The sequence below is a fragment of the Danaus plexippus genome, chromosome Z (assembly GCF_018135715.1).
Source record: "Danaus plexippus chromosome Z, MEX_DaPlex, whole genome shotgun sequence".
In the NCBI taxonomy this organism is placed as follows: Eukaryota; Metazoa; Arthropoda; class Insecta; order Lepidoptera; family Nymphalidae; genus Danaus; species Danaus plexippus.
The window spans coordinates 7,149,847-7,164,579 of record NC_083559.1 but is presented as its reverse complement, the minus strand read 5'-3'; the positions used below and the strand labels follow the sequence as shown (position 1 = coordinate 7,164,579).

Genomic DNA, 14,733 nt, shown 5'->3' with positions numbered 1-14,733 from the left:
TAGAAAATAAGATACAGCCAGCTGGTAAGATTTTACAAGAGTTTTTTTAAGCTGGCAATAAATGGAATGATTTGGATAAATTGACTACTTGGCTTTCAGTTTCTTATTTAAAAATAATAAAATATAAATATTTCAAATAAAAATATAAAATAATTATTTTTATATTAATTGTATTCCGTCTTTGAATAATTGTATCAAATTTAGCGTATAACAAGAAAACTTTTTATTTCTTTAAGGACGATATGTTGAAACGACCTGAGATGAGAATAACTAAAAACAAGTAAAAGGTAAAAAATAGTCAACAATTTTAGTCCATTGTGCTGGTAGTCGATATAAATTTTGTAATGTATACCTTAAAAATAACGCTCCAATGTTCCAATGCCAAAATAAAATGGTTGTCTGAAATATCAATAAACAATTACCCTTACATAAATAATTAACTGGGGTACAAAATGAAATTTCTAATAATTTCAATAATTATGAACGGTCTAGTAGACAAATAGAATATAGCATCTATTAATATAAGTAAGTACTCACGCTATCAATACATATTTATTCTAATTAAATATATAACCAAAGTCAATCACGCCTACAACTTTAAACAAGCACAATACTTGAAGTCGTTACTTAATGGATGAGTAAAAATAGTACTCACTTATGTATATGAATATAAATATGATTTTATTTATACCAAAACTACGAATTACATAATATTCTTTGGATATTAAACTAGCATAGTCATGATTATTTGTTACCTTTTATTATTAACAGAGTTATTGTAACATATTAATATATCATGAAAGAGCAAAATATTTCACCTAATTCCTACACTGTCTATTTCTTACACACTTAAATTGCATGTTATTTATAAAAAGAATCATAAAACTTCTACACCTTCGTTGTGTGACAGATTCTTTTTATATTACAATAAAAATTGAGTAAAAAAGGCCATTAACATTGAGGTAAAGTTGATTAAAACTAATGTGCAGACTACCAAATTATATATGATTTCTTCAATGCTTTATTTATATAATACCAAGAATGATATTAATAAAAAGGTGAATATTACACTTACCTCAATCCTAAAAGTAAATTGCAAATTTTGAATTACATAATGGTAAGCAAACCTCTTTTAACAGTTACATTATGTGGGTTGTGGACCGAAGTTATCTTCAAAAACCGGTGTCATTTTAGAAAGTTAATTTTACTAATCCCTCTCATCCTTGAGTGGTCAAAAAGTAACAATTTAACTAATATCTCACTTTCAAGAACTTCCTCAAGAATCATCAATAGTCATATGTTAATTAAAAGATACAGAAGATACATACATTACATAAAACTAGTTAAGAGAACACTAGAAAAAGTGAAAAAGCTTGATACCCTTCAACAATACATAAACTAGTGGTGTGGAAAACTATTACCTAACAGCTAATAAGAGTTTTAAAATCAATTACTCAATACATTAACCACTATTCAACAATTGTCGGCTTTTGAAGACGGCTCATTTAAGACATGACAAAATGCCCTCCCTTTCCCTAATATAAAATGTAATCCCAAAAATTATTGTAAATATATCAATTTATATTAAAATTATTTGTCTAATTTATACAATAAATTGTAAATACACAACTAATTTATTAAAATACGTTTAGAAGTGATGCATTAAAAATACGTTATCAATTTCTAGAATTAATTATTCTTATTGCGAGATGTGTGTGTTTTTTTATTTGTGTTGTTAATATGCAACACATTTCATTCCAAAAATTTCACTTTATTTTTTAGTAGGTCCTTTCATCACACTCCTTATCATTGAATAATTTAAAAAAATATTAATCTTGATAAGGTAGGCATTTAAAATATAACGGTTTACAGATTACATATCAAGTTAGTTAGCTATCTTGGCCTATCAACAAAACAATTTATTCATTGTATTCATAAAAATTTACCTACAAGTTTCTATGTATAACAATGATTTACAAAATGTTTGTCAATACATATGTAAATGTTTTAAATAACATACAACAATCAATGGAATAACTTCAACTTGTATAGGTGGGAGCTGCTTTACAATTTTATTCTGTGTCTGAAAAGTGAATAAAATATAAAAGGCATTAAGTGTGAGATAATTGATATACATTTGTAAAATAACTCAACATGTGTTTAAATTACAACGATCCTTTTACACAACTCTCAAACCATGATCTATTACATCATTATCAGTAAATCGAATTTAGGGTGAAGATTGAGAAAAATTCGCTAAAAATATCTTTATAGTAAAAACTAACTTGGGTGTCATCAAAACGCTATTATACTAAAAATTGCTATTCAGTTTAAATTACACATCTTTAAATTGAGTTCATACGGAAAACTTGCCATTCTTAATTAATGAAGTGTAAATATAATGTAAATGTATAATATAACAATACTACATTTAATAGTAGTTCTCTCGTCATAATGGAAGATTGGTTGTCCTTACTAGACTAGCCTTAGTTTTTTATAAACAACGTCTTATATAATTCAATACATAGCTAAATATGTATACATTTTCAATAAGATGAGGCACGAGTTTAGTTATTAGATTTGATATAAACGGGTGTTAAAAAATAGTGAGTATCAAACAAAAAACATAATGATATACTGCAAGGTATAAAAAACAGTCATGTATCTCGAGACACTTCTTAGGAAACTATCTCTCTAGTAGAAACATAAATTACAAGTTTCTAAAATTTTATATCATTTATTTCTTTGCTTGATACCCGCCTTATTAGTTATATCAACAATATAAAATTATTCTACCACTGTTCACATATTTATTTTCTCATAAAATATATAATTTTTTATTGCTCTATGCTTTCGTTGACCCCAAAATATTCTTATGTCAAACACAGTATTACTTATCCATGTTTAACACGAAACCGGCACACAAAAACGAATAGTCCAGTTAGAGTTGAGACAGAGTCAGGCTCTTTTTATAACTGTTTCATGCGAAACGCCTGAAATACAGTACATTTTATTAATTTCTCATAAAGTTTTAATTAAAAGTAAAATATGCGTTCATATTGAATCGGTAATTATTATGAAGTATTACCATCTGTATACTATTGATGCGGGCTTTCTACAATTAACATAATGGACTGGTGCTGTTGTGCGTCTGTGTGTATTGTAGGCACCGATCGGAGACATTCAATCTGATGGGCAGCCCAGTCTTTTTTTTGGCAATATGTCGAGCAATATGGCGTCCGACGGCACAGTGAACATTCGGCGGAAGCTTCGCGGTTGCAGTTTGCGCACTAGAAGCAAAGATCGTTGTATGTGCTATATTAATATAACATACCATTAATGTGTACTGTATGACTTGATATAGCAATATATATATACGAATACAAAATCATAATTCAGCTCACAAACATAATATTTATTGAATTTCCAAACTGAATGAAACGGTATTTTATATTTAATTTGATTCCTACGGTTATGTTTAAGCAAAGACAAAAACGCAACAAATCCACAAGTATTTACCTCAGCGACAGTATTAATGGTATTCAAATTAATGTATACTATAAGTACGCAATTCCTAATGAATCCATTTTCCTCGTGTATAATTATATTATGTAATAATAATACTAATTCATTATCTTAGGAACAGTACGTTGTTATCCGGTTCACATATAATATGTATGTATCTGCCTATTCGCAAACTTCTTTTAAAGCTCACAACGATTTAAGGTAACAGAGCGAGATATAAGAAACGAGAAAGATCTGTATTTATTTATATCATATATGTAACTAGCTTTTGCCCGCGACTCCCTCCGGGTGAACATCAGAATTATTCTCTGCCACTACGGCCACTGAACCCGAACAGCGCTTCATGGTTCCATTCGTGTTGTTTTTGGATCGGAGTCGGGAACAGGATAAGAGGTAGACTACATCCTTTTCCAGGGTTCCATCTATCTCTATACCAAAATTCATCAAAATCGGTTAAGTGGTTTAGACGTGAAAACCTAGTAAACAGACAGACAGAATTACTTTCGCATTTCTATTATTAGTAGGGATAATACATATAAACCCACCTTCTTAGCTTCGGATTCGTCAACATTATGTAATGAGACCTGTTCGGCCTCTACATGAGCATCCATACTCGCTGCTAGTAAAGCGGAGGCACGCTCCTGCTCCAATCTCTCCATCTGTCTTGTGCTCATTATCTTAACGTCTTCAACACATTGCTTCAACTCTCCAGACAGCCGTGTAAGGTTCTGACCGATATCTTCGAGCCGTTTCAATACTTTTGTCATGTCCGGAATAGCTATAATAGTTTAAAAAATCTTTTTCAATACAATTAATATAGGATGAAAAAAAATAAAAGCACAAACTATATGTGGCTATACAGTAATAAAGATTTAAAGAGAAAAATTCGCTGCTGCTTAGTAACTCGCAAGTCTTAGAAGATCGTTACTATGACAACCAGTGAAGTGAAAGCTGAAAAGAGCATATGCAATAAAAGAAATACCATCATCACTATCACGGAACATTTCTTAAATAATTAATTAATTCTAAGTATTACCCTTAAAGAATTATTTAAATTTTAAAGTCCTTAATACTTTAAGTAAACACGTAAAAATATATATATGATAGGCATCTAATTCTCGCATCATAATTTTAATTATCTAACATACAAAACGATAAAATGAAAACCAGGAATTAACATAATGGTTACAAATGAATTGTAATACGCTTTTGAAACTAAATATTCATGTAAATATGTTTTAACTTATAAAAACAAGATAAATTTCGCCAGCATTTTTATAAGTTTTGTAAAATAAAAAAATTGGGAATCCCTTCAGTCGTTTTAGAAATTAAAAGCTCATATGAAAAAAATATCAATTAACTTTTTTATTATATAATTTTTATAAATTATAAACAAATATATAATAGAAAGCAATGCCATAAAATATCAATTTGCAATAGCCAATTTTGGAAGCATCTTCAAGGGTTGATAGCCAAGCAGTAATATAACAACAAAAAATATATGAAAAAGCAAGAACATACATAATCTCTGTATAAAAAATATTTATAGTCTGTCATTCATAAAGTGTTTTTGTTTTCAATAATTTAGTTTGTATATACAATATGGTATTCTCTTTTACCTAAATGTTTCTTTGAGATCACCCAAATGGTTTTACTTTCATATTAGTTTAGTCTATGAATAAGACAAATATAAGAAATGAGGTAGACATTTAGGAAAGATACAAATTCATAAACAACAAGAATAATGTATGATGCATAAAATGTATAAAGATTAGATAAGACAAACAAGCATTTATTAATCATTCTTACTTAGCATTTTGTTCTTTTAAAATATTCTTAATAGAAATTCCTATCGCAGCTGGCAACACTTTTAAATTAATTTATCATAAACAATAAATCAAACATCCTTAATAAATAAAACACGTTGAGCAAATAAATATATATAATGTTACATTTGCCATATTTCCCTAAAGCATTGCATAGCACAAAAGGATTAAAATTTATATAAATAATTTCAGTGGCATATTTTCATACCAGTGAAAAAACAGTTTAAAGGTTAAAAATCTCCAACAAATAATTTATGCTGAAGACAAATATAATAATTTATTTTTGCATAGCATTTTTTAAGAATCATCATTAAAAACATTAAATTCCTATTGATTCCAATTAAAGAGCTCAAATGACATTAGTTAATACAATAATAATTGCATAGTATAAATTATATATGAAGTATTTTATTACATTTCTTTTTAATTTATTTCAAGCAATACAACAAAATGATTATATGTAGTAAAATGGTGTTTCTTATGTATTTTAAGATCATACCTGCAGTTATATCTGGAGGCGGTTCAGGACTTGCTAACAAATGATAATCTGAGTTTGTGTCCAATCCCTCAGCTATTGTCTGCCACGCTTCTTTTGAATGACTATTGCTACTTGTCTGATGAATGCTGTCTACTTCAGCATCACTCAATGAAGTATCACGCTTTACTTTCACATTCTTCTCATCTGTTCCTGTAATATCTTAATATAAGATAATTTGTTAAATTTTAAACTCAAAATTAATATCAAGCAACACAATATTTACCATCTTGGTTTTTTCTCTTCCTCTTATATGGGGTAAATAGTCTTACAGGTCCCATTGCTGGAAAAGAATTTAAATTTCCTAAAATTGCAAAAAGTGATATAAGTCTAGAACTATTGCAGAGTGTAATAATATTGAAATAGGTCAGGAAGTACAGCATATTGAACCATAGTCATAGAACCATCTTCTATTAAAATCTTTAATTAGACCTGTCTTCATATTATTTTAATCGAGAAGTTGTTTAAAATCGTCAGATTCTATTCTATATACTGGGATCAAATATCTAATAGGAAATTATAAAAATATTAAAATGTCTTACAAATAAGTATAAATGATGAAATTTACCAGTTTGATCATCACAGCAGGCACCACAAGTGCAGCTAGTAGCATGGGGTGTCAATATTCCTTCATCAATTAAAGCCTGAATACTTCTCCCACCAAATCTTATAGATCTCTTCCAGTCCTTGCTTGATGCTCGCCCACAAAGAGCTTCAAATTCACTGGGAGTGTACCATTCACTTCCATATTTGATGCATCTTCCACGCCCTCCAGATCCTAACCTTTGCTTATGTAGTTCTGCTGAAGTGTTCTTACATCTAATGGGGAGAATAGGCATGTTGGCAGTTTCGACCCATGATCTATTGCTCATTGATCTATTACTAGTGGAATTAGAACCAGTTTCATGGCTCTTTTGTTCACGAGCAGCAGTTGTTGATGAAGTGTTTTGGATTACTATGTGAGTAGGCTTTATATCTTCCTGTACAGGACCACCTGATATAAAACCATTATCAACGCATATCATAGGTTTAAAGTGTTGCAATTGGTCAGAAGTTATGACATTAAATGTAGTGCCAGTAATGAGCGTGCCAACTGGCAGTGATACGGGGACCGTAACCACACCGTTTGAATCGCTTGAACGTCTTGTATCTTTGATACTTGCCGACAATACGGTATCGCCATCAGAACAATCGGTATCGTGCTCGGCAGCTGTCGACAGAGGATCGGGTTCGCTTACTTCGGTAATGTCCGGCATAACGACGTTTTCCGAACTTCTATTCTCCGCCATTGCTTTCTTCCACCCACCCCGAATGACCCCCTCGCGTAGCGACCGAATTTTGAATAAATTACATGACCTCTTAACTATTAAAATGACCAAAACTGTACCGAAAATGCAAAACCACAAATATCCGCCATGACATTAAAATCTGTCTTAACAGATAGTCTACGCATACGTTATGGCGGCGTATTCAAATTTTTCTTTATCGCCAGAATAGTCTTTAGACAAAGAATTTATACAATTTTTGTTTTACACTCTACGGAAAATATTTTAATTTTGATTTTAAGATTGGAGCGTTTTATAAAAATATACTTCTATTTGTTCAGTAATCACCGATTAAACAATCATAATAAACGTCATTTAATTCTAAAAATCTTTATTTGATAGCTATATCTAAAGGGCAATTATGTAATTTTTTTAATCTACTTCATAATTTAAATACCAAAATTTTCATTTAAGTGAAAATAAACAAAATTATATTACTCATAACGATGTATAACTTTATAAATATTAAATCACGAAGTACACGTTATACATATTTTTATCTTAATATATATTTAGTAAATCAGTTTAATTGTTAACAGATAAATAAAAAATGGGAATGTCATTCAGTCTTATTTTCTTCAAATAAATACCGTATACCTAGAAAGTCCCGAAATAAAAAGTAGGTAAGCAATAAATTCAGATACAATAGTTATTTAGAAAAAATATAACTTTTAAATCTCTGTAATTATACGCAGTGATGGATTTTATCATTTTTAAAGTATTTATCTATTATGTTATGAGTAAAATACGTATTATCTGTATAATAATAATAATAATATGTTAGTATTAAAAATATAGACGTTGCAAAATACTAATATTATTAGTAAATGGTTGCTCGATATCTAAATATCAAACAACCATTTACTTAAAACAGAAAATATCATAAAAAAATATAGGTAATTAAAACTTTTATTGTCATCTCCATAGATTACACGCCGAGACAATAAATATTTTTGTTTCAATCATTAAATTATTTATTTATTATTTTGATTTATTGAAATAGATAAAATATTTCATTTTTAATTTTAAAATAATTGTCTTGAGTTTATGAAACTACGTTCGGAAACCTTGTGACTTATTGATTTTTTGAAGTAGTTGCGCAATGTTAAGCGGCCAAATTAAATTTTGTTGTTGTCGTTGCTTACTGCACTTGTGGGCCTGTATAATAAGGTCTTCCAAAATAGTCACCTGTTTACTATATGCTTATAAGGTTTCCATTGTGGAGATCTTTCGAGTAAAAAGGAGGGAAATATTTAAACAAAATAAGATATTTGGCATTTTGCTTTTACTATTTTTATAAATTTGTATTCCTGATAATCAGTTGGATTGTACTCTTGTTTAAAAAGATAAGAAAATGGAAGATTATAGAAGTAAACATAAGACCATACAAAGTGCAGCTCACCATATCGCTTTAGATTGTATACATCCGCAGGTAATTTATTTAAAATTTCAAACTTAAAAATGTAAACTATGTGTGTGATAATTTTCATTTTTATTACAATATTTTGTTCTAATTTTATATTTGTATTATTTTGAATAGTTATCAAGCAGCTGCAAAATAAGTGGGTATCACGAAACAAAATTTAACTATGTGATTTTTTTATCCATGTCTGTACTATTGGATTGCACAGTCTACACATGGCTCACCCTATCATGTACATCCTTACCCCTCTCCAGTCCGTCTGCAACATGCTTTTCAGGCACAACAAAGTCCACAGATGTTTCATCCAAAAGGATTGAAACCATGCATTGTGAGTCAATTTTAGAAAAACCTATATAAGATTATCATTTTATTGCAAATATTATAATATTTATTTTTTATAGGATCCCAAAGCATTTTTGACTCCAAGTGATAGTCCAATATTGGGACGGGCCCTTTGTCTCACTCCACGAGGCAGTCCTCTACCTGGTTGTGTATCACATCTCAATGAAAAGTTTCAAGATTCATTAACTCTTAATTCTGATACAGAAGCACTAGTTGCAAAAATCAGTGCCATGTTTCCAACAGTCAGTGAAACACATATTAAAATTTTATTAAAAAAGTATGCATATTAGGTTTAAAAATATATATGTTGATACTTTATCTTCTTAATCTGCAGTTTGAAGAATTATTAATCTTTTACTTTGTTAGGTATTATAATCGAGAAGCTGTAGTCATCAGTGCTTTGCAAGTAGAGAAACATCCAATTACAACACCTGGCCCGCTGACCATGTCTCCGTCTTCCACACGCTTAACTAAAGGTGCCATGGGTGTGTATTCAGCACTGCAACTCGCTAAAGGGGTATCTGGTTCATTGCACAGTGCTAATCACTTTACTCCACTCACTGGAACCCCCCAGGGTAGGAATTGTATATTTATAATTATAAAGTGTGGGCCTTAATGTGAAATAACTGTTCATGTAAATGTTTATCTAATATAAATATTGTTATATAGAAACATCATGTAAAATGACTAAAGTCTATTTATAAAATGTGGTAATGGATGGATTTATATTATCGCATACTGCATGGCTTTAGCATGATTTCAATATTTTTTACTTAAATTTTATACTAAAATAAACCTTTTTATTTAATAAATTTATATATAATATGAACTCTTTATAACATTTAGTAGCACTTAAACTTTTTCTTATAAAAGTTTGACATTAGTTTAGTAATTATGTAACTATACATTTAATTAATGTAGTTTTAATTATTTTTTTTGTCAAGGTATATTTAATTAATCATATATTATTGTTTACTCATTAGATTTGCTATTGCTACAATAATAAAAGAATGAACTGATTTCTATATAACTCAAGTTAATTTTCTAGGTTCACCACAACTACTTCGGCCAGGCTCCTGTGCTTCTAGTTATTATGGAACAACAAAATCTGATCAAGCGCCAAGACATCAATCACCTAAAATGAAACTCAAGTATTAGATTGGTTACATATTGGAAGCCATTAATGATTATAGAAATTTTAAATTGTTATAAATATTTTCAGGTATTTAAAAAGTGTTTTTCCTAAGGCTGAGGAAACTTTAATCCTTGATGTTCTTGCTAACAAAGATAATAATGTACAAAAGGCAAGTGAAGAACTTATTTCCATGGGTTTCTCTAAAAAAGAGACAGTTTTCATACAGCAAAAAAAGAAAGAAAAAACCACACCACAGCCACCTAAGAAAGTAGTCACAATAGTGAAATCAATAGAGGAGAAAAAAGAATGTATGTGTGTGTTGTTTGATTGAGAAATTATTGATTATTTGATTTATATAATATATAAAAATTTATATTTTAGTAAAGGAGAAACTCCAAAAAAAATACTACAATAAAGTAGCTGAGAAAGTTGTAACTATAGCATTAGAGAGTGTTGATTACAATGAGGAAAGGGCAGAACAAATCTTAGCAGCTGTTGTTCAAGAAGAGGAAACACCTAAAGTTGCCCAAAAAACCGAAGTGAAAGATATGAGATGTCCAAATAATGTTGTTGTTATTAAAGAGTAAGTGTTCTAGATATATGAAAGGCAATACAGGGGATGTACAAGTTTACAATAATGATGGTGAATGTAGGTTAAAGTATTATTTAAAAATGACCTTCCAAGAGAAATCATGTAAGTTGCATAGCATGATGCTCTGTACAATTAAGTCTATTAAGCAAACACTTTCTCATACACCATTTATACTACTAAAACTCATATTCAGATCTGCATTGCACATTTTTCATACTACCCTTCAAACTATTTGGTCTGATAAAAATATTGCTCAAGATCTTAATATAAGTAGACATTTTCTTTGAAAGGAAATTGTAACTGTATATCTACATTAATTTACACAATCCCCTGCTTCTTAGCTTCTCATAAAGAGGATTGCTGAAATATAGATGTTTCTTTTATTATTTATGTTATTACTGACACTATATTTGTGCAAATCTTCTAAAATATATCTATAGAACGAGATTGGTTATGCAAACACTTTGTTATGATAAATCGAAATTTTCTAATTTTCCATTTCAAAGGTTTTATATGTTCAATATTTTAATTTGTAAAGGTTGATTAGCTACAAGTGGAAGAATCCCTTAATATGTATTTTAGTAACATCGTGTCAGCGAAAAATATATAATAAATATACTTTAAATCTGTACCCAATAAAACAATGGACATAATTCAATCTTGTGAATAGTAACAGTCCAACGTTCTATTTTCATATTCGTAGTAGGTTAGGTTATGTACACATGGTTTAACTTTACCATCCATAAAATAAAGAATGTTTGACTGTAAAGCATGGCCAATCTCGGTATCACATCACCCATTAGTTCGCCGAGCCCGCAGCGAGCTCCGAGTCCACCGCCACCACGCCGTCTCAAGATCTGGACTGAACATTTGAAGTACGTCTTGCATGTGTAGTCGGCGATATTTTAATTAAGTTCGTATACAATGTGTCGGAGGGGCGGACATGACGTCACGTCCCAGTTTTTTGACTGTAATGAAAGCTTTAGATTGTTTATGGGTTTTATCTTGATTATTATTTAATCTATGTGTTTCTTTATTAAAGTGAATATGTTATATATGAAGGGTTTTTTTGGAATTAGTGTTGTATTTCTTTATACTATGAGATATTTATTTCGCGTTGTTATATTAGTGGATATAAATTTTGTTATTATTTTAACGCACATGCTGTTCAAATTATATTCCTAATGGTGTGTGCTTTTTTTTAGAAAAAGGTTTGTTTATAATATACAAGTCTACTGTACATGTAAAAATAACATTATTTTTATTTTTATTCTTAGATTCTGATGATTTTTTATTATACATGAAAGAAATGTGCCTAATATCAAATAGTTTACATTAGAAATGAAGTTACATATTTAGGAATAATAGAAAATCATCTTTAAATATTCATATCCATTACCATATTTTAATTAGCAATTTTCTTATGATTTATTATCCTGTAGATAAAAATTATTTATACAACATACGTTAAACAAAATTATTTTATAGTGGTTTTGTTCTTTTATAAGTGTGTGCATGGTTTTTAGAGGTGATATTTGAATTTAAATCCAATATATTTTCCAAAAAAAAAAAAGATATCATTTCGTGAATACTTGTTTCTAGACCAATTTTGAAGCCAAGCCAAAACAACGAGAGTAAATTTAAATCTCAATACACCATTACTACCAATGGACCAAATGCTGCTCTGCGACAGGGGCCGAAGGACAGTCTACTTCTGTATGTTATAATCTATTTAGCCATACTAAAATTGAAGAGAAAGATATCGTTTTGTCGCTTGTAGATATTTTTTTTATTTGCTTATTTATTGAAACCAGTTTCAGTTTTAACATTTGTAGAAGAGCAATCAATATTTTTTGCATAATTTGTCCATAGAATGGAATTCGATAATGGGTTTTTATTCTCGCTATAGGGAGGATTATATGACTTGGAATGGCCCTAACCCTGAACTGAGATGCGGACCGGGAGCGAAGCAAGACGGTCCAGATACAAAGAGCAGTGCTGCGTCTATGGCGAGAGGAGCGGCGGGACTAGCTAAGGGACCAGCGGGTATTGCTAAAGGATCCATATATCAAAAGATTAAGAATAAAACGGCCAAAGTGTAAGTTTGCATACTAACTTTTGTACACAATTTTGGTGTTAGATGAATTTTTTTTTATTAATTTTATTATATAACATGTAACTAAATAAAAAGAACTCTACCACAATTATACTGATACAGACTAAAAAGAGCTGATATTCTTATACTGCTTAGCTGATATTAACCAAATGTAGCTAAGAACAACAACAGCAAGGAAATGAAGAAAAAAAAATGCTTTGAAATTGGTCGGTCCGATTGAGTGCTACGATGCCACAGACAGATACACACATACACCAACGTTAGACTTATAACACACCTCCTTTTGCTTCGGGTGTTTTAAAACACTAATAATGTTTAAAAAGTATTTGTTAAATAACGTTTCAGTTAAAAAAAACGATTTTGTAAATGAGGTCCTTAACTCTTTTTAGGGAAACATTAAAATTTTGTCAAATTTCTAGAAAGTTTATTGTAGTACAGCATTAAGGTCTTTGAAAGAAGATATTTTTATACATTTAAATGGATATGATTATTATATAAATAGAGAACATCTAAAAGTAAAGTTTTAAAAGTAAAATTTGTGTTTTAACAATTTAAATTTTCACCAAATTTATATAGGAAACAAAATCTCTAGGTCATCTCCTCTATAAGAAAGTAGAATTAAAAACTATTTATATTGCTAACAATATACAACTTCTTCATATTTTGATGGAGTTATTTACTAATGAAATGTTATATTAATCAAATTCTTTGTTCGATTGTTGTCGACTAGAAGGTCGCCATTTTGTAAAGCGTCTATTTTATATTTTTTTTCCAGAATAGTTTGAATCTCCTGAAAATTTAAGAAAATCGAATTTTGAAATCCAGTATCAGCAATAAAATAGTGGTGATTTATTATTTATATATTTTTTTGTTGGAACTTAGTTGAGTTTTTACATTTGGAATACTTTAGTTTTGACGAGTTTTTCTGATAACTCACTTATTGATTTAAACAAAAACACGTTTGACTTACCTCAGTGGTTCATTGTTATCTTCTATGTAAAATAACACATACAAGGTGTGATAGATCTCAGTTTTATTTGTTGTAATAATATTTCTTTAACCAGCTTTAAATAGTGTTTAAGTTTTTATAATGTTACGTTTATGTGTATTTAGACATACAGTTTTGTTCTTAAACTGTTGATAGCGTTTATATCATGTAATTAGAATGATATTTCTGTGCCAATTTTTATATTAAAAATTTTGATGTGTTATTTTGATCTTTTCACTTGCAACAGTTTTAGTGGTATATATAGATAAATGTGAATTAGAAAATAACTTGTCTTTATAGATTAATTATATCTATTTTGTTTATAAATAGTTTTAAATGTTAAGAAGCTAATTGAATAATGTTGCAAATGTCAGTCATTGACAATGAAGGTGGCTCTAATTTATTTTTACCTCACGTTCTTCCGATGTCTTGTATAGAAGAAGTAAATCTTTCCAATTATCAACGAAACTAGCCTTAGAATATCAACTAAATTAACGTCTGATGATCTTAAACATTCCATTTCGTATAGTTTTGGAGTATAGAAAAACTAAATTTTATAATTTTTATGTAGTACCTAGTCATTGTTAATATATTTTCATCTAGATTATGTTATAAAGCTATTTTTATAAATTGTAAAACGTTTTAACTTATTAATATGTTTTAACTTAATTCAAATTTTGTACATTCAAAGTCAGTGTTAAGAAAACATTCTTCCGGTAATATATCGATCTTATAGTGATGTGTTGATGCCAAATGATGAAATGGAGTTATAATTATTTTACTACAAAAATATATACGACATAATTCATTTAGTATAAGATTAGTTATTAATTGAAGCTCAATATCTAGTCAGCAATGTAGTCAATTAGGATTTATTTAGCTTAAAGAACATATTTTGTGAATCATTTCTTAATAAATTGTTATAC

General features: G+C 29.2%; 2 protein-coding genes across 13 annotated transcripts; one reads left to right on the top strand and one right to left on the bottom strand.

The window, feature by feature from the left end:
- Positions 1-199: 199 nt before the first annotated feature.
- LOC116777578 (deformed epidermal autoregulatory factor 1) lies at positions 200-7,506 on the bottom strand. 6 transcript variants are annotated; one of them, XM_032671203.2, is made up of 6 exons: positions 6,455-7,501; positions 6,113-6,190; positions 5,851-6,048; positions 4,071-4,303; positions 3,089-3,290; positions 200-2,993 (listed from the first exon to the last, which is right to left on the bottom strand). In XM_032671203.2, the coding sequence occupies exons 1-5, from the start codon at positions 7,173-7,175 to the stop codon at positions 3,099-3,101; spliced, it is 1,422 nt and encodes a 473-aa protein (XP_032527094.1). In that variant the 5' UTR covers positions 7,176-7,501; the 3' UTR covers positions 200-2,993; positions 3,089-3,098. The 6 variants fall into 6 exon arrangements, 4 of the variants coding, with proteins under 4 accessions (XP_032527094.1, XP_032527095.1, XP_032527096.1 ...); XM_032671204.2 differs by having other exon boundaries at positions 5,851-6,039; positions 6,455-7,500; XM_032671205.2 differs by having other exon boundaries at positions 6,113-6,169; positions 6,455-7,500.
- Positions 7,507-8,317: 811 nt separating this feature from the next.
- Positions 8,318-14,704, top strand: LOC116777493 (uncharacterized). 7 transcript variants are annotated; one of them, XM_032671062.2, is made up of 11 exons: positions 8,318-8,643; positions 8,843-8,962; positions 9,036-9,253; positions 9,343-9,452; positions 10,025-10,127; positions 10,199-10,419; positions 10,493-10,694; positions 11,474-11,578; positions 12,306-12,419; positions 12,613-12,801; positions 13,600-14,704. In XM_032671062.2, exons 1-11 carry the CDS (start codon positions 8,566-8,568, stop codon positions 13,619-13,621), a joined length of 1,482 nt encoding a protein of 493 aa, XP_032526953.2. In that variant the 5' UTR covers positions 8,318-8,565; the 3' UTR covers positions 13,622-14,704. The 7 variants fall into 7 exon arrangements, with proteins under 7 accessions (XP_032526953.2, XP_032526952.2, XP_032526951.2 ...); XM_032671061.2 differs by having other exon boundaries at positions 9,343-9,461; XM_032671060.2 differs by having other exon boundaries at positions 8,319-8,643; positions 9,343-9,551; positions 11,507-11,578; positions 13,600-14,703.
- The last annotated feature ends 29 nt before the right edge of the window (positions 14,705-14,733 follow it).